At 45.7% G+C, this 18,826-nt stretch overlaps 1 protein-coding gene across 1 annotated transcript in view; it reads left to right on the top strand.

The window, feature by feature from the left end:
- Positions 1-18,826, top strand: part of AFG2A (AFG2 AAA ATPase homolog A) — a 1,603,044-nt gene that overhangs the window by 62,177 nt on the left and 1,522,041 nt on the right. Inside the window, exon 3 of the mRNA XM_069242390.1 lies at positions 18,156-18,313. Coding sequence (XP_069098491.1) covers positions 18,156-18,313 — 158 coding nt within the window. The remainder of the gene's footprint in view (positions 1-18,155; positions 18,314-18,826) is intronic.

The raw sequence follows: 18,826 nt of genomic DNA, 5'->3' as shown, positions 1-18,826 counted from the left end.
TTGTTGCTTTGGGCTGCCAGGGTTGCCCGTTTCTCTTCGCTCCTCAAGGGGTCACTCTTCGGGCCCGGACTTGTATCACTGCCTGGTACTGGCACCCCTGGCGTTCTTACCAGTGCTCTGGAGTCCCCTCACTGCCCTCCGATCTTTTATGTGGGTCGGCGTTTCAAAACCTGGGCTCCACGGTCCCCGGCAGGGCCTCGTTAATCCTCCACGTCTTAGGGGGCTGCCAACTCCCCCACCCGATATGATGGGGGCTCCTTCCTCCTCTCCCCACGCGGGGGGCACAAGCCCACGTCTGCCGCGGCCCCCAAGCACTCAGCCCCGCTCTTGGTGTGCAGCAGGTACTCCCGAGGGTCGGGCCCTGCTCGCCTCTGGCCCGCCCGGGCGCCCCCGACTCCGAACTCGGGGCACCTCGTGGAATGCCGCTCTCCGCGGCAGCTCCGATCGTCAGGGCGCCCTCTCGAAGGCCGTCAGCTCCCAACGTGCCTCAGGGCGGGAGAGGGGTCCCAAGTCCCTGCCCCCACCGGGAGCTCGCCTCAACGCTCCGGCTGCCGGATTTCAGTGTCCAGGTCTGCTCCCGTTCCGTCTCCGCCAGGGCCGTCGCAGGCCCCGGTCCCACGCCGGATCGCCTCTCCACTCCAGTCCCCGGCTCGAGCTGCGGGGACGGGCCGCGAGTCCGGGAGCCTGCCGATCCGGCCCAGGCTCGCACAGCAGGGCCCAGACAGGGCTCTGCGACTCCTCAGCAGGTCCCCCCAGGTCCCCACCGCAGTGCAGGCATCGATTGCCCCTGAGGTCGGCTTGTTATGGATGGATGATTTTAGGCCCCTCCAGAGCGAGGGGATTATGCGTGCGCCATCTTCGGCTTCCTGGCCACGCCCCCCCCACTGAGTGCCTTCGTATGTTGACATTTTAACTTGCTGTTTGAGGAAGTGCGCATGTGTCTTACGCACGACAGTGTGCAAACAAAATGTACTGCATTTCTGTAGAAATGGAACATTGCAATATATTTGTACAGTGAAAGGGGGTTGCCTGTATATTGCAGCAATTGTATTGTGGCTATTGAAAGGCACTTCCACATGTTAATACAGAAGAGGGAATGGTGATGTGGTCTCTTTGTTTATGTGGTAGTAAGTAAAGATGCTTCATGCTACTTCTGTACAGGAAAGGGTTATTGTGCACCATATAGAATGATTGAGGGGCTGCATGGGATAAGAGTATTCGAAAGTGGAATGTACACCAAGAGTGTAGATAAGAGGAACTTGTGCTGCATGATGTTTTGAAACATAAATGGAACTGCTTTCATGTATTTTAGAGTGTGTGATAGTTGACTGTGATTTGTTTGTGAGCATAAAAAGGGCACGTTCGGTAGGAGGCGGTGTGCTAGAATATGGAGAAGGCGGTGGCGTACTGTCTAGATATAGTGCAGGCTCGAACATGCTTGTCGCATGGAAGGGATTGGTATGATGGTTGTGTGCTGCAGTGATATATGGTAAGGAACTTTATGCTCCAGCCCTTTATGCAATGTATTAGCCTGCTGCATGGTGGGTGCGTGTTGTATGATAAAGTAGTGTGCAACGTGCATATATTGCAGCACCTGCACCTTAGAGGAGACAATATGCCATCACTGCATAGTGAAAGGCACTGTGTGCTACATCTGTACTTCAAAGGCAGTAGTGTGCTGCTTGTGTAGGACGTACTACGCTGCATGTGTACACTGAAGGAATTTGCGTGCGTCCTCTGTACTTTAAAGGAGCTACAGTACAGTATGTACCCCTGCCCCTCCACTCAAAGTGATACTACAGATCATAATGAAAGCAAGAAATACCCCCCCGAATATGTAGTATATTAGAGCCCCACACCCTGGACACCGGTGCCAATGTACTTGCTGCAGAATTGATTGCTTGTAATAGCAGCAGACGACCGTGCATATGGAGAAAATCAAAAGCATTGAGATATAATGCAATTCATGAATAAAATACTTTATTTACGGTAGTAAAGGCCAGCTGCTCTAGAATGAAAACACTTTTAAACAGTAACTGTGTGACAGTTTCTTCTGAACATTCTATCATCAAATATGGGGCAGTTGGCAAAAAAGGTGAAACGCATCAGAGGGAGATTGAGTAATTAATTATCCATCGTGAGCGCTCACTACCGGCAGTGGCATTGCGCGTCCGAAATGTCAATTTGTTCACTGCTGGATGGCTTGTAATTCCCATTTGTCAGTGCCATAAGAGGCTGCAGCGACGGCCCTAGAGCAGTAAAGCCGTAGGGGCCGGGGCAGGCGTGCCACCAACGCTGCTGCAAAGATCTCATGCAGAAGGCGCGTGCATCTCCCCAGGTTGAGCTTCTCTTGGCAAACAAAGGTTTGTGCAAGCACAGCAGATGCGGAATATTGGCCTCACAGCTACGTGACAAAGCAAAAACAACAAGTGATGGACGGAATGCTGAACATTATCAAACATTCACCCCCAGTACAGTGATCTGGGCCTAAATCCATTGTTTTTTTGCTGCCCATGCCATTCCAGTTTGGACCCAGCCATATGCAAATCAGTCTTGACCCTGTTCCCCATGGGAACAGTTCAGCCCGAACTGCTAGGCCAGCTCTTCCCTTGACTGGAAACAAGCCTCCTGGGACCGGTTCCGGGGTTTCACCCCTCATCAGCCAGGCTAGCTTGAATCCAGTGGCATGGGAAGCACGGGACCCACGTCTGGGCATACCCTTCCCACTTACGGCGAGAAAGCAAAAACAACAAGTGATGGACGGAATGCTGAACATTGTCAAACATTCACCCCCAGTACAGTGATCTGGGTCTAAATCCATCGTTTTTTTGCTGCCCATGCCATTCCAGTTTGTACCCAGCCATATGCAAATCAGTCTTCACCCTGTTCCCCATGGGAACAGTCCAGCCTGAACTGCTAGGCCAGGTCTTCCCTGGACTGGAAACGAGCATCCTGGGACCGGTTTCGGGGTTTCACCCCTCATCAGCCAGGCTAGCTTGAATCCAGTAGCAGCTACGTGAAGCATGTCGTAGGACTGCAATAAACAAGTTAACGAGGGCTGGAGAGGGAATTGATTGGCTAGTCCACACTTAAGCAGGCATGTGGGGTGGGGGGGGGTAAAAGAGAAACAATGATGGCATTCGGTGAATTAAGTTGTGATAAGCAGTAAGAAGGGAATCAATAAAGGAGGCGGTGAGAGAGGAACGGGAAGAGGAGAACATGAAGGACGGGGGAGAAAATCTTACAGACAAAAGAGAGCATCATGAAGTGAGACGAGGAGAGAGAGAAGCAGCCAAGGGAGAGCGATACAAAACATGCGCTCTTGTGGAGTGCTTAAGCAAAGAGGAAAAAGTTGTTCCCTAAAAAAAGAGCAGTGGAAGGACACAACCAAATAGACTTTGCTCTAGGGGAGGGACACACAGGAGATGGACAAGGTAAGCCATCAAGTGAGATGAAAGCAAATGAGGGGCAATGAAGCCACCTCTCTGCTCTGTTGTGTAACATCTGCTCAGCATGAGCTAAACTGTTCAGGAGTGCTGCTCGAGTGGATTTGGGAAATCCCATTATGCCTTTTAATGTAAAACTTTTGTGCAATTTCATTCAAAATATGCACGTCAGTTGTTATATCGTAGGGTAAGAGTCAGGGAAGATTTTGCTAACTTCACAGGCTATTAAGGGTTAATAACATTAGTTTTAAAATTTATATTTGAGGTCCAAAAACAAAATGTTAACAGTAAAGACACATGCAATATAGCATTGTGAAAAGCTTTACTCCTGCTCTGCAAATACTGTGCGCCCACACCTTTGCGGAAGACCTACTGTCACATACGCTTAGTTCTGCTCCTTCAACCGGAGAACCTACCTTCAATGAATCAATCAGTCAATCAGGGTTTTTATAAAGCACGACTACTCACCCATAATGGTCTCAAGGTGCTGAGTGGGGGGAGGGTGGATCTGGTTTAGTCTAAGAACCAGTAATTCCTGAATTGCGGCAGTAATTATGATTGCCTGAGGTGCAGAGGCCTTCCATGTCTTCGCAGGGAGGTAGGAGAAGGATCTTCCTCCATCTGTGGTCTTGTAGATCCGTGGGATAGTGGTGAGCCAGTTGGGCAGATTGGAGATGTCTGGTGGGAGTGTAGAAAGGGAGGCGGTGGTTGAGGTATGCAGGTCCAGCATTGTGGAGGGCTTTGTAGGTAATTCTTTTGTTGATAGGTAGCCAGTGAAGGTCTCTCAGTTGGCCAGTGATGTGGCTGCAGCCTGGGATGTTCAGGATGAGTCTGGCAGAGGCGTTGTGGATGTTATGCAGTTTCTTTAGGAGTTGATGGGTTGTGCCGGCGTAGAGTGTGTTGCTATAGTCGAGTCTGTTGCTGACGAGAACAATAGTGACCATTTTTCTGGATTTGGTGGGGATCCACTTGAAGATCTTACAAAGCCGGCGAAGCGTGTGAAAGCAGGAGGATAATACGGGGTTGATTTGCCGGTTCATTGAGAGCGAGGATTCCCGGATGATGCAGATGTTTTGTGTGTGGCCCGTAGGTTCTGAGCGCTGCGGGCCACCTGGAGTCATCACTCGCGGTGGGGGTGGAGCCCAGGATGAGAACTTCAGTCTTGTCTGAGTTAATCTTGAGGCAGGTGTACTTCATCCAGTTGGTGACTGCTTTTATACCGTGTGGAGGCTGCTCTTGGCGGCTGTGGGTTCATCTGTGAGGGAGAGAATCTGCTGGATGTCGTCGGCTTAGGAGACAATGTTGAGTCCGTGGCTTTTGACAATGGCTGCAAGTGGGGCCATGTAGATGTTGAAGAGGGTGGGGTTCAGGGAAGATCCCTGAGGTATTTCGCAGCTGATCTCTGTGGGTTCTGAGTTGTACAGTGGAAGTCTGACTGTGTTCGGCCGGTAAGGAAGGAGCGGATACATTCTGGGGCTTTGTCACGAATGCCGGCGTCGTAGAGTCTTGCGCAGAGGATGTGGTGGGAGATAGTGTCGAAGGCAGCTGAGAGGTCCAAAGGGATGAGAGCAGCAATTTCACCTCTGTCGTGGAGGGGGCGTATGTCGTCTGTAGCGGCGAGGAGAGCGGTCTCGGTGCTGTGGTTGCTCCTGAAGCCTGATTGGGAGGGGTCCAGGATGTGGTTCATTTCGATGAACTCTGAGAGTTGGGTGTTGATAGCTTTCTTAATGACCTTGGCTGAGAAGGAGAGCAGCAAGATGGGTCTGTAGTTCTTGAGGTCCGTCGGGTCGGCAGAGGGTTTCTTCAGCAGGGGGTTGTTCTCTGCGTGCTTCCAGTCTTCCGGGAGGATGGTGGACTTGAAGGAGCAGTTGATTGTGTGGCAGAGTTTGGGTGCGAAGGCGTTGCCTGCTCTGTTTAAGATGTGAGGGCAGCGATCCGAGGAGTCTCAGGAGTGGATTCTTTTCATGATCCTGAGGATGTAGTCACAGGTGAGAATGGTCCAGTTGGATAAGATCTGCTGGGGTCTGGAGTCATGTGGTGCAGTGGTTGTGGGTGAGAGGGTCTTGAGTTGCAAAGCTGTCGTAGAGCTCCTTGAACTTGCTGTGGAAGAAGGTCTCAGAGGTTTTGAGATGGGGGAATGTCTGCTGTCTCTGTGTTGAGTTTGCTGAATTCTTTAACTACGACGAAGAGTTCTTTGCTGTTATGTGCTTTGGCATTGATGCGTTCCTGCATGGCTGCTTTCTTTTTTTTCTGATGAGGTGGTGGTGTGCTGTGACGGCGGTATTGAAAGCTGCGTCGTCTGCCACGTTTTTTCAGCTCCTCCATCTTTTCGAGAGCCGTCTGCAGGTGTGCTTGGACTCTTGGAGGGTGGGGAAGAACCAACTGGCTTTCTTGGAGGGCTGCTTGTCTGCAGGTTTCCTGAGGGGAGCCAGTGTGTTGGTGCCATTGGAGATCCATCGGTGGAGGTTGCGTGCTGAGGTGTTGGTATCCATCGATGTTGGTGGTGGTGTTTTGCTGAGGGAGGTGGTGAGCTGGTCTTCTGTGACCTTGTTCCAGCTTCTGCAAGGTTCGCGGTGAGCGTGGTGATGTACGGTGGGTTTTGGTGAAGAAGTGGACCCAGTTGTGGTCGGTCCAGTGTGACTCGGAGGTGTGGCTGACGGAGATGTTGTTGCTTGCAGAGAAAGTGAGGTTGAGCGTGTGTCCTGCTGAGTGGGTTGTAGTTGTGACCAATTGCTCGAGTCCAATGGTGGCCATGTTCTCCCGTAGGGATGAGGTGTTGTGGTTGTCGAGGTTGTCCAGGTGGAAGTTGAGGTCGCTGTGGAGGATGTAGTCCGATGAGGCAAGAGCGCGGTTAGCGATGAAGTCGGCAGTGGCTTCGCTGAAGGGGGGGTGAGGTCCGGGGATCTGTTGACGAGGGTACCATGAGGGTGGCGTTTGGGTTGGTCTGGATCTGGAAGTGAAGGTTCTACATGTCAGGTGAGAGGTCGTTGGAGCTGGTTGTGAGGCCAAGGGTGTTTTTGTGTACAATGACAATGCTTCTTGCTGGTTGGTTGATGCAGTCCTTGTGGATGATTTTGTAGCCGTTGGAGTTGGCGGTTGCGATATCCAGAGCTGAGGTGGAGTTCAACCAAGTTTCCGTAAAGAAGGTGACGTTGGGGGAGATGTAGTCAAGCAGGTTCCTTATCTTCATGGCATTCCTTTTCAGGGAAAGGGAGCGACTGATGTGGTTGGGTCTGGCTCTTGAGGGTCATGCGGTCGGTAGGTCTGGTGTGTGGAGACCCTGCTTGTAGTAAAGATGCATTGGCCATACTTTCTTTGTCGTGGTCACTTTGTTTCCTTTGTCATCAGGGCACTGCAGATAGGAAGATCACAGGGGACCCAGCCCGATAACTGGAGTTAGCCCTTGGCTGGATGCTCGTTTATGCACCAGACCACTTTCCGCTTCCAATGCACGCTTCTTCCACACACAGTATGTTACAGAGACTAGTATGTCTGTAATCTATTGTACAGAAAGAGGTTGTTCCTTAGCCAGTAGCAAGCAATAACTTGCTTTTACAGGGAGTGCAGAATTATTAGGCAAGTTGTATTTTTGAGGATTAATTTTATTATTGAACAACAACCATGTTCTCAATGAACCCAAAAAACTCATTAATATCAAAGCTGAATATTTTTGGAAGTAGTTTTTAGTTTGTTTTTAGTTTTAGCTATGTTAGGGGGATATCTGTGTGTGCAGGTGACTATTACTGTGCATAATTATTAGGCAACTTAACAAAAAAATATATATACCCATTTCAATTATTTATTATTACCAGTGAAACCAATATAACATCTCAACATTCACAAATATACATTTCTGACATTCAAAAACAAAACAAAAACAAATCAGTGACCAATATAGCCACCTTTCTTTGCAAGGACACTCAAAAGCCTGCCATCCATGGATTCTGTCAGTGTTTTGATCTGTTCACCATCAACATTGCGTGCAGCAGCAACCACAGCCTCCCAGACACTGTTCAGAGAGGTGTACTGTTTTCCCTCCTTGTAAATCTCACATTTGATGATGGACCACAGGTTCTCAATGGGGTTCAGATCAGGTGAACAAGGAGGCCATGTCATTAGATTTCCTTCTTTTATACCCTTTCTTGCCAGCCACGCTGTGGAGTACTTGGACGCGTGTGATGGAGCATTGTCCTGCATGAAAATCATGTTTTTCTTGAAGGATGCAGACTTCTTCCTGTACCACTGCTTGAAGAAGGTGTCTTCCAGGAACTGGCAGTAGGACTGGGAGTTGAGCTTGACTCCATCCTCAACCCGAAAAGGCCCCACAAGCTCATCTTTGATGATACCAGCCCAAACCAGTACTCCACCTCCACCTTGCTGGCGTCTGAGTCGGACTGGAGCTCTCTGCCCTTTACCAATCCAGCCACGGGCCCATCCATCTGGCCCATCAAGACTCACTCTCATTTCATCAGTCCATAAAACCTTATAAAAATCAGTCTTGAGATATTTCTTGGCCCAGTCTTGACGTTTCAGCTTGTGTGTCTTGTTCAGTGGTGGTCGTCTTTCAGCCTTTCTTACCTTGGCCATGTCTCTGAGTATTGCACACCTTGTGCTTTTGGGCACTCCAGTGATGTTGCAGCTCTGAAATATGGCCAAACTGGTGGCAAGTGGCATCGTGGCAGCTGCACGCTTGACTTTTCTCAGTTCATGGGCAGTTATTTTGCGCCTTGGTTTTTCCACACGCTTCTTGCGAACCTGTTGACTATTTTGAATGAAAAGCTCGATTGTTCGATGATCACGCTTCAGAAGCTTTGCAATTTTAAGAGTGCTGCATCCCTCTGCAAGATATCTCACTATTTTTGACTTTTCTGAGCCTGTCAAGTCCTTCTTTTGACCCATTTTGCCAAAGGAAAGGAAGTTGCTTAATAATTATGCACACCTGATATAGGGTGTTGATGTCATTAGACCACACCCCTTCTCATTACAGAGATGCACATCACCTAATATGCTTAATTGGTAGTAGGCTTTCGAGCCTATACAGCTTGGAGTAAGACAACATGCATAAAGAGGATGATGTGGTCAAAATACTAATTTGCCTAATAATTCTGCACTCCCTGTATAAAACGCCAAGTAACGCACATTGGCTGTTCCTGATCACCATAAAAACATGTAAATAATTCCTATTTCAGCTGCATACATGTGATATTTAACCAGTGCTTAATTAAAGGCCCTAATGTTTCATGTGATGTGTGCATAAAACAGAAAGCACGTAGCGCTTTAATTAGCACTGGCTTCTTTCTCAGAAGCAGATGAAAGGATTTTCTCTCTTTTCATCATCTTTCTTTCCTTTACCTCTTTCTTTTGGTCTTACTTTCGTTATTTTTATGCCTACACTTAATTATACTATCAACAAACCTTCCAATTAGGCGCGCACAGATACCAGCTGCAAGGGGGAGGAGCAGACTAGCGCTTATTGCACTCCCCAGACTCCTGCAGCGCTGGACATGCCCATCCGTGGCCAGATGATTCTGGGCTGGACCTCCCCCCTAACGTCAGCTTTTTTAAGGCAAGCAACATCTTTCCTCCTATATTTCACTGTACACAACCAGAGCCTGTTTTGTTTCTCTTTCAACCTGGGGAGGGACCCCATTTTCTTAGGACGCTGTCGCTTAGCGAAAAGGGGGCTGTTAGCAAGCTCTTTTGTCACTCACACTTGCCCGAGGCTGGGCTGGGCTAACCCCCTCCGGACAAGGCCCTTAGTTTGCAATATGGGTGTATTGAGATCAATATACTGGCAAATGTAAAGCAATGGCACGCATTACACTACCCCATAAGCTGACAAGCATCGACACCATGCTCGAGCAAGCCATAGGGTAGGATAAAATGAGATAGCTCTGTCTGAGCGTAGGCTGTCTGTGGAGCTTGGGAGCGGACCCAGGGAGGAAATACTTTGTGACTCAGAGGTGGAAAGTGCCCCAGGGGAGGATAATAATACTCCTACTTTCACCCACATACTACTACTATTCTAGCTAGTACTCTTACTCCTGCTCCCTGCTCACACTTTATTATTTTTACTCCTACTTTTTCTACCTACACCTGATGTCGCCTATCACTCTTATTTTTCCTTAGTCCTAATTATGCCTGATCTTAGCTCTGCTTACCAACATTGATATTCCCACTTACTCCTGCTTACTTTTACCCCTGCCTACAGTTACTTTCAGCCCTACTTACATTTAGTTTTACTCCTACATATGTTTACATACTCCTTCCCTCTTGTTCCTACTCCATTTTGTACTTCTACCTGTTTCTGCTTACTCCTATACTTAGGCCTACTCTTAATCAAATGTACGCATAATCTTACTTCCAGTTACTCGTAATTTACTTATTCCTTACACCAACTCTTACATCTCATAGCTGTGCTTAAACTAGGCCCTGCTCCTTTTTACTCCAAATATTACTTCCAATCCTTCCCATTTTTACCTACTCTTACTTCAGCTTGTTTCTATGCAATTCTACTTGCTAGACTTACCCAACTCTTTATCCTAGTCATACTCCTACTTATGCCTTTTGTCTTTCATATACTCCTGCCTACTCCTATTTACTACTGCCTACGTCTAATGTTACACTTGCGCCTACATGCTACTTATCTTACTTCAACCAGCTCCCTCATACGTAATCCTAGTTATTCCTATACCTAGCTCTACCCTTACTGCTTCTCTGACTCCTACTTACACCACTTCTAATCTTTTATTATCCTATACTTTTACTTACTCCATTTCTTTCTTTTCCTTACTCTTATCTACTCCTTTCCATCAACTACCCTGTACTGCTCTTACTCCTACAAATTGGTATTCCTACCTAATCAAGTACCTACTCGTACTTTCCCAACTCCAGCATACTCCTAGACACACTCACACACAATCAAATTAACTTTCATATAGATCAGACACAAGGTGACAGCCATTTTAACTGTCGCACTTTATGCTCAGGCACATGATGGTAAATCATAGTTTTCAGACTGAGTGTATTTATACTCATCCTTACGCCTTTATGTCTATTCATTGAGTGTAGTTATATGAGCAGGTGTGGATGAGTATATATGTGAGAGGTTTGGTACAAGGATGAGTTTACCTTTGTGTAAATTTGTTGGTGTGCACAAATGTGTGTCTCCATGACCTGTGTTCATGCATATGTGTCTGGTGTGTTTGTATATATTTATGTATATATATATTCACTTAAAAAAACAAAGATTACAGGGACTTTATAGTTAGGCTCACATTTCACACGTACAGAATCATAGACACTCTGCAGTTATAGTTACCTGAGCTAACTATAACTTGCGCCCCCGTAATGCACTGCATATGACCTCACATATTACATCACTCATGACTCATTACAGGCTGTATGCATAAGTGAGTGTCAGTGACTGTATGGGAGCGTGAGCGGATGTGTGAGTAGCTGTATAGGTGAGTTGGTGTGAGAGTGGATGCATGGGTGAATGCATGGGTGTGTGAATGCCTGCAGAGGTGAGTGAGGGTGTGTGTGACTGGTTGTATGGGTGAGTGAGTTAGTGTGGCGGTGGCTGTGGGGGTTTGTTAGTGGGTATGTCAGTGGGTGTATGAGTGGGTGTATGAGTGGGTGTGTGATTGGTTGTATGGGTCTGTGAGTGTATGAGTAGGTGTGTGAGTGTGAATGGCTGAGTTAGTGCTGTATGGGTGAGTGGTTTTCTGGCTGTGTGTGTCAGTAGTTTTATGGATCTGTGAATGAGTTTGTGAGTAGTGTGTGTGGGGATGTACGAGAGAATGTATGGTGGTATGAGTGGGTGCAGAAGTGGTTCTGTGGATGATGTCATCAGTGATGTCACTGACCATGTCATGAGTGATGTAATATGTGAGGTCATAAGCAGTACAGGGGCACAAGTTATAGTTAGCTCAGGTAACTATAATTGCTTAATTTCTATGGTTTTGTACGTGTGAAATGTGAATGTCTGTGGTTTTTTTTTTTTTTTAACAGTAATTTTTATTTCTGTATGTTGATCCAACCGCGGTGGGGGTTGGCTGCAGGACCTGGCCTCCGCCCCCTCCCTGTGGTCAATCCCCCCTAACCACCCAATCCCACGCTGCACACAGCCTTTGGCCCTTTTGTGGCAGGAGTTGGTCGCAGTGCCTGTCTCTCTGGGTGTGAGAGGATGTTACTGGGTGTGGCAGTGGCTGTGAGAGGGTCTATGTAGGTGTGAGGGGGTCTATGTGGGTGTGAGAGTGGGTGTTAGAGACTGGTTAGTTAGAAAGTTCTGCCTCGTTGCGTGAATGGCCAGTGTGGTGGGGAATGGGGGTCCTCCCCTTCCCGGGCCAATCTCAGCCTGGAGACTCCATCCCACAGGGTGCGGCCTTAAAATTTTATTTTTTGGGGAGGGGAGCCACGCGGTCCTCCTCCCTGGGCTGATGTCAGTCCCTGGGACCTTATCCCCCCGGGCCTGACCTTTAGTAAATGGAAGGGGGGGGGGGCATCTGACTCGCTCCTTCCCTGGCCGATTCAGGGCCTACCCTTATAATTTTGTTTTTTTTTAGGGGGGAAAGAGGGAATGTGAGGCCCTCCTATCCCCCAGGGCCGTCCTTAATTTTTTTTTTTTTTTGGGGAGAGGGCCGCGTGTCCAACCTCCTCGGGCCGAACTCTGCCTCAGGGACCTCATCCCCTGGGGAACCAGTGTGCAATGGGAGCCTCGATGTCCCCGCGGACCTAGCCGACTGTCCATCTACTCCACAAGCCGGCATTGCTGTCACAGACAGTGAGCTGCTAAAGATACAGTTCCCTGCCTGTGAGAGCAATTGTTTCCTCTGTTTCCCTGCCCGCATTTCTGTGGTCAAAGAAACGTCCGCTTCAAGCAAGCTGTCAAAGCTCTGCCAAGTCAGAGCAAACAGCTATGTCCTGTGGGTTTGCACCCTGGGACATAGCAGGAGCTGGCCCTGGGGGGTGGTATTATCCAGGGCCATTATTGGCTCCTCAAAGGGGGCCCACGCGGCCCCGCAATGGACCCCATTCACTCTTTCGTTTTAGTCCTAGGGAGGTGGCAGTCCCCGGGGTGGTGGGGGGGGGCACACGCCCCCCCTGCATGTAATTAAATGTTTGCCCTGAGGAGGTGGCGGTTCCCAGGGCTGCGGGGGAGGCAGGAGCGTTGCCCCCTGCATGGATTTCAGTGTTTGCTGCGGGGAGGTGGCGGTCCATGGGGCTGCAGGGGACTGCTCGGCCCCCCCGGCCTATAATCAAAACAACCCCAGGAAGGTGGCGGACCCTCCCATTAAAAAAAAAAAAAGTAAAAAAAAATACATTTTGCCCCGGGGAGGTGGTTGTCCCCGGGGCATAATTAAGCCCAGAAGGGGGGCCCGTGTGCCCCCTCCTCATTTTTGACATGCCCCCTGGACTTGGCCCACCCGGCTGCAGCGGAGTCCCAAAATGGCTGACAACACTTACTGGTTGAAGTGTTGTTAGCCAGTCAGAGCTCTGCAGATCTCTGCAGAAGCTCATTATTGTTTGAGAATCCTTCGTGCCTCAAGATAGCTATATTTCCTTTTCTTTTATTATCTCAAAAACGATTGAACAGATTTACACCAAATAACAAAAAGCACTCTTCCTGGACCAAGCGCTACCTTTCTGCCACATTTGGTGCAATTCCGTCCACTGGTTTGGGCTGTAGGTAGTCATGTCTAAAATCCCTAAGGGAATTATAATGGGAAATGCACTTTTTTTTAACCCCCTTTTTTCTCGGCCCCTGCTTCACTGATTTCCCGAAACTTCCCATGTACAACAAAGTTCTCGGGAACACTTTTTTTTGGGGGGGTGGGGAGAAATTTCGTTAAGATTACTCAAACAGCCTCAAAGATATAAACAAGTCAAAAAACACTTTTTCAGTGGAAACATGGTCCCAACTTTAACTACCTACTGGCGATCTCTAGTAGGTAATATATGTGTGTGTGTGTATGTATGTGTGTGTGTGTGTGTATATATATATATATATATATATATATATATATATATATATATATATATATACACACACATACATACACATATATATAGCTACAAAGAGTACGGCTGACGAGCCTCCTGCAACTCGAGGACAAGTGCCATTGAAACCGAAGATCAAGGTACGCGAGGTGGGTGTCGGAGGACACCAGTCATCAAGGCTGGCTCCCCACACCCCTGTCTCATGATAGAGGGTCAGGGGTGGAACAGGATGTATTAGTGAGAAAGAAGACCACAATTAATCGTAAATCAGTAATAGACTAATTTAGTTTATTAAGGATGGGGTCAACAGACAGACCACAGGCCCAGAAGGGGGCAAGGAAAGTCTAAAGGTGGAGAAGGCAAGGGGGGACAAGAGAAAAGAAGATTGAGGGGAACTACCTGGAAGAACAACCGGGAACAGCAAGAAATGATCCCTGATATGCAAACAGTAATCAATCTCACTCATGAGACTCTCACGTCTGCAGATCCTATCATTGGGCCTATCATATTGGCTGGAGTCCAATTTTAGTTACAGATTAGAGTGGATCTATACAAATATATAAGGAAACTGAAATTGTCAAAACTACACAAAAGTAAGGAGGGGCAGACTGAAACAAAACCTATAGATAAGGATGGAACTACAAATGTGCTGTAGTCTGACATTTATTTTATGAAGGATCTTATAGAACTAGGAGGAGAATGCAGTGAGACACCATTTGAGACCGAGGCAGTATTGCAGGAACAACTATCGCCTTGGTCACAATGGAAGAGGGAGTAATGCATTTCAGATTCAAGTCAAGGTATATCCCACAGTTTCCTCATGATAACATTGATAACTTTTCTGAGGCAATGATCAGAGTTGAGAGACAAGCAGCTATATTCTTCTAGGAAAAGAGGATTAAAACAATTTAGGGACATAACAATCAGTAAAACTATACACAGATATCAGAAGTTGGATAATGTGGTGGTTAAACTGTCTGATAAAGGTGGTAACATGTTTTATGGGCTAAAAACATGTACATGCAAGAAGCATATAAGCACTTAAACAGTGGGGAGTGTTATAGAAGGATCATCATGACTGACTATTTGCAGCTTAAAGAGGAATTTACCTGTAAGCTGAATGATTGAAGAGCTCAAGGTTTATTGAGCTAGGACAAATGTGGACACCCCACAATGCCTGTAAATTATTATATCCCAAAGGTACATAAAAACAAACAGGTCCCTCCTGGGCGCCCTATCATAGTGGCTCAGGGCAGTTTATTTGAAAATGTGACCACCTATATTGATTTATTCTTTTCTTAGTCCAGTGGTAGCAAACCTGCCATCTTACATCAGGGACTGTGCCAATTTTTTTTTACTCAGAGTCTTTGATATTAGGTGGGAGGAGGTTATGTTACTTATGACTCTTGATGTGACTTCGCTGTATACTAACATAAGGCATTCAGATGGGCTTGCTGCAGCGAAGCATTATTTGAGAGCAAGATCCATCAAATTTCTGGAACACAACAAGATGCTACTCAACATGATGGAATAGATTAATGTATGGTAATTGAATAGTACTTTATGTTAAAAAAAATAAAATAGAACTTCACTGAAAAAAGACAAAGGTGGCAGGGACATTATAGTTAGAAAATATAATTTATAAAACTTTAGAAATTCAATAAAAAAAAATAAAGGTTGCAGAGACGCTATAGTTAGGTTCACATTTTACACATATAAAATAATATAAATTCAGCAGTTATAGTTATACTTACCTGATAAAGCTATCATTTGTGCCGTAAAGTAACTTGAGGCCACGAGTCATAGTCTATTTACCTAAGAGTAATTATAACTGCTGAATTTCTGTGGTTTTGTGTGTGTAAAATGTGAACCTAGCTCAAACTATAACACCTCTGTAACCTTTGGATTTTTCAGTGATGTATATATAATATATATTGATCCAAACATAACGTAGCACTGAGGAAATCGTAATGTGAATACTTTAATGATCCATAATGTGAGAGCAAACAGATCGCGGCAGTGTATTTCAACCCTGCGGTTTTTGTCACACTACGATTCCCCAAGTACTGTGTTAGTTTTGGATGAATGAAATTCAAGAGTTGGTCGACTGATACAAGCAAGTGCTGCACACCAGGCTTGTACGACCATTTTTGTTGATATATATATATATATATATATATATATATATATATATATATATATATATATATATATATATTATCCACAAAGTAATAACTCCACTCCATACCTGTTCTCCATTCCTGTTGAGTGGCCACCTGGGTTTCCTTTCTCTAACATGTGCCTAGGTCATGAGACCCTTTTAGTTACCCTTGCATAGTGTCTCTAGCCTCAGCAAAGGATATTGATAATATGAGACTTTGAATTCAAAGGGATGGTAAATTATGGTGTGTATATATATATATATATATATATATATATATTTTTATTTTTTTTATTTTTTATTATTCATAGCATTTTCATTACAGCTATCGAGATGAGCTAAACATCACAGACAATACAAAAGCAAACATTAGACAGTAAGTCATGAGATTGTGTCTAGGTTTGGGAACCCATTGACTTGACAAGTCTCGGTTTGAGAAGCCTGTGTGGAGTGTGCCCCAGATGAATTAGGCTATGAAATGGGGTGTTTAAGTGAGGAATATACCTTTGAGGTTTTGTGAAAAGATACAGAGGCCTGTATCCAGTCTTTATATTTTGAGATAGGACCTTTGAGCCAAGGTATTGCTTTTTGGCAAGTAGCAGCAACAAGGCAGCCTTGGACCCACTTTTATGGTATATCAGCAACATTGTCAAGGAGAAAGCGAGGATAGGTGTGGGCTCATTGTGGCTGTGAATACTTCCGTGGCAATCACTTTGTCCCAGAAGCTTATCACCCTGTGTAATGCCATCCTACATAATTAAGTAATTGTTAGGATGTGTACATCTGTGAAGGCCGGATCGTGAGCAGGGTCAGATTTCTTGATTCAGAATAGGGTACAGTACATTGGTGATAGAAGTTTAAAGTGAATTAGTTTATGCCTGTAGTTTAAAGATACTCATTTAACTTGAGTACAACAGAACATTGAGCTCCTATCCCTAATAGGTGCTACCAGGTCCATCCCCCATGCGGTGCCAGCCTGGTGTAAGTGGAGAGCACTTACCCAGATAAAAAGAGCATATATTTTGGAAACCCATCAATGAGTATTTGGCATCTGAATCAGACACATTGCGGGAGCGAAGTCTGGAGGATCCTTGGGGAAAATAGGATATGTGGAGTGACCAACATGTCTAAGTCTGAAATATGTGAAAACCTCCAGTGTTATTGTATAGTGTATTTGTTTGAATTGCTCACATGCTACACATACCATCAAAGAATAGGTGACCAATTTGGATAAAGGACCGATCATTGAGTGCCGTCTGTACAAGTTTATGATTGGCTAAAAGGAGCATATTATTGTCTAGCAGTAGAATAGCGAGAGTGCATAATAATTTGTAGCTGGCTCTCCTTCACATTTTGTGCCAAGCCCATGTTGTGCAGTGGACACTTTAGATCACAGCGGTGGGTCGGAGTAAGCTTTTTGCAAGGAATGTTTGCAGTGGGCATAACTCTATTTGATCCACTTCAATAATTAGGTTTGGTACCAAAATGTTGCAAATTGAGCTCTTGTCACAAAGTAGTACTTCTTGACATCTGGGACGGCAAAGCCTCATTTCTTGTAAGGGATAGTTAGAATATCCCACCGTATCCGAGGTTGTCTGCCTGCCTCCAACCTGGGATCAGGATTGTGAGAACTCAAATAAAAATGTCAACTTCTAAAATTTTGGGTTGGTGCCTACAGTGAAATGGCAGGTGTAATCTACATAACTGGGAACACACATTTCGGTGGTGACCTTGTAAGTGGATGGAAGTAGACTAATCGTATGCACCCACATTTAGTGTATTTTTGAGGTGTCTAGACTGTATGTTTCCCTGCAGCACCTGTGGTCCTTGGTATGTACACTTCACAGTAGGATTCTTTTGTTTGTCTCGTGGGTGGGGTTTTCTGAATATTTTATGAGCAAAGGTTCTATTCCTTCTCTTCCTGGTATCATTTCAATGTTCTCACCACCTGGGCAAACTGGAGGTTCTGTTATCCAGAAAGACCTATATATTGTTTTCTCCGTAATGGATGAATGCTACCCATTGCCTTACCTTTCTCCCCAGTATCCACTCAAACTTCCACCTGAATAATGGCATGATTTGTATTTCTTTCTGTCCAGAGCGTTTCTCCTTCAAGGAGGCTCAGCTGCATGTTGGCAGAGCAGTAAATGCGTACCTTTCAGGGAATTAGTAATGGTTCAGCTTGTGGTTCTGCTCCTAGTAGGAAAGCTACTAGTAGCATCAATGCTACAATTAGTAACATAATTACTACCACTGCAACTTATTTTGCACTGCTCTATATATTAATGCTGATGGCAGGGTCACTGCAACTACAGTTATTTCTAGAACTACTGGTCCTACTGCTTCTTCTAGTAATATTACTGTCATTGCTGGTAGTACTACAGCTTCTAACAATATTACTTGTACAGTGAGTGTTAAGATACTTTAGCGTATTTTTTTCCCATCATATATCTACATTGGATTTGCTTCACCTGGAAAACATTTTGATCGTAAATCTGCAAGCACTTTGGTGCAACACTGTGATTTTGTTTTGTGTTTCTCGTTAGGTCTGTACCGCGTGGCCCATATCGGGATTCCCTGGTGGTAGCATTGGCCTCAGCGAGGTAACTTTGAAGAATCTGAAAGTCAAGCCTGGAGTTGAAGTTCTCGTCGAGCCTCTGACTGGACCTATATTGCAGGCAGAAGCAATAGATGTAAAGCTAAGGTATGGAACTCCACAAGTTCTGTCACTCTGAATCAAGTTGACAATTTTCAGTTGGTTTCCTATGTCAAGGAAAATGTCCATGAAGCACCAGTGTGCTTTATTCTGCACTAGTGATCAATACCAATACGGTAATTGTCTCCAAGAATGGGCAAATTACAACCACCCCACAATTTGTTACCATCTACATGGGTACAAACTTGATTCTTTACCTCGCATTGTGTGTGTATGCCTCAAATTATTAAGCGAAATAATTAAATGTCTAAAATTAGCCTTTTTGAAAGGTGGCTGCCGTAAGGTGAATGAGGCCGTAAAGTAGGCTTTAAATGGGAAAAATGTGCAAAGGTTTTATGCTCCAGTCAAATTTTTGAATGTGGCCACCAAAACGTTGGTGTCAAAGGAAGAAGGTCCCTGTTCCAACAGAGTTGCAATTTAGAGACCAGTTCTAAAGTTTAATCTAAATGACATCTAGACAATAACTTTAAAATAAGTTTACTTTTATTTGGTCTCCTTCCT

This window comes from Pleurodeles waltl, chromosome 1_2 (genome assembly GCF_031143425.1).
Source record: "Pleurodeles waltl isolate 20211129_DDA chromosome 1_2, aPleWal1.hap1.20221129, whole genome shotgun sequence".
In the NCBI taxonomy this organism is placed as follows: Eukaryota; Metazoa; Chordata; class Amphibia; order Caudata; family Salamandridae; genus Pleurodeles; species Pleurodeles waltl.
The sequence above is the reverse complement of the archived record's forward strand: the minus strand, read 5'-3'. Positions and strand labels throughout refer to the sequence as shown.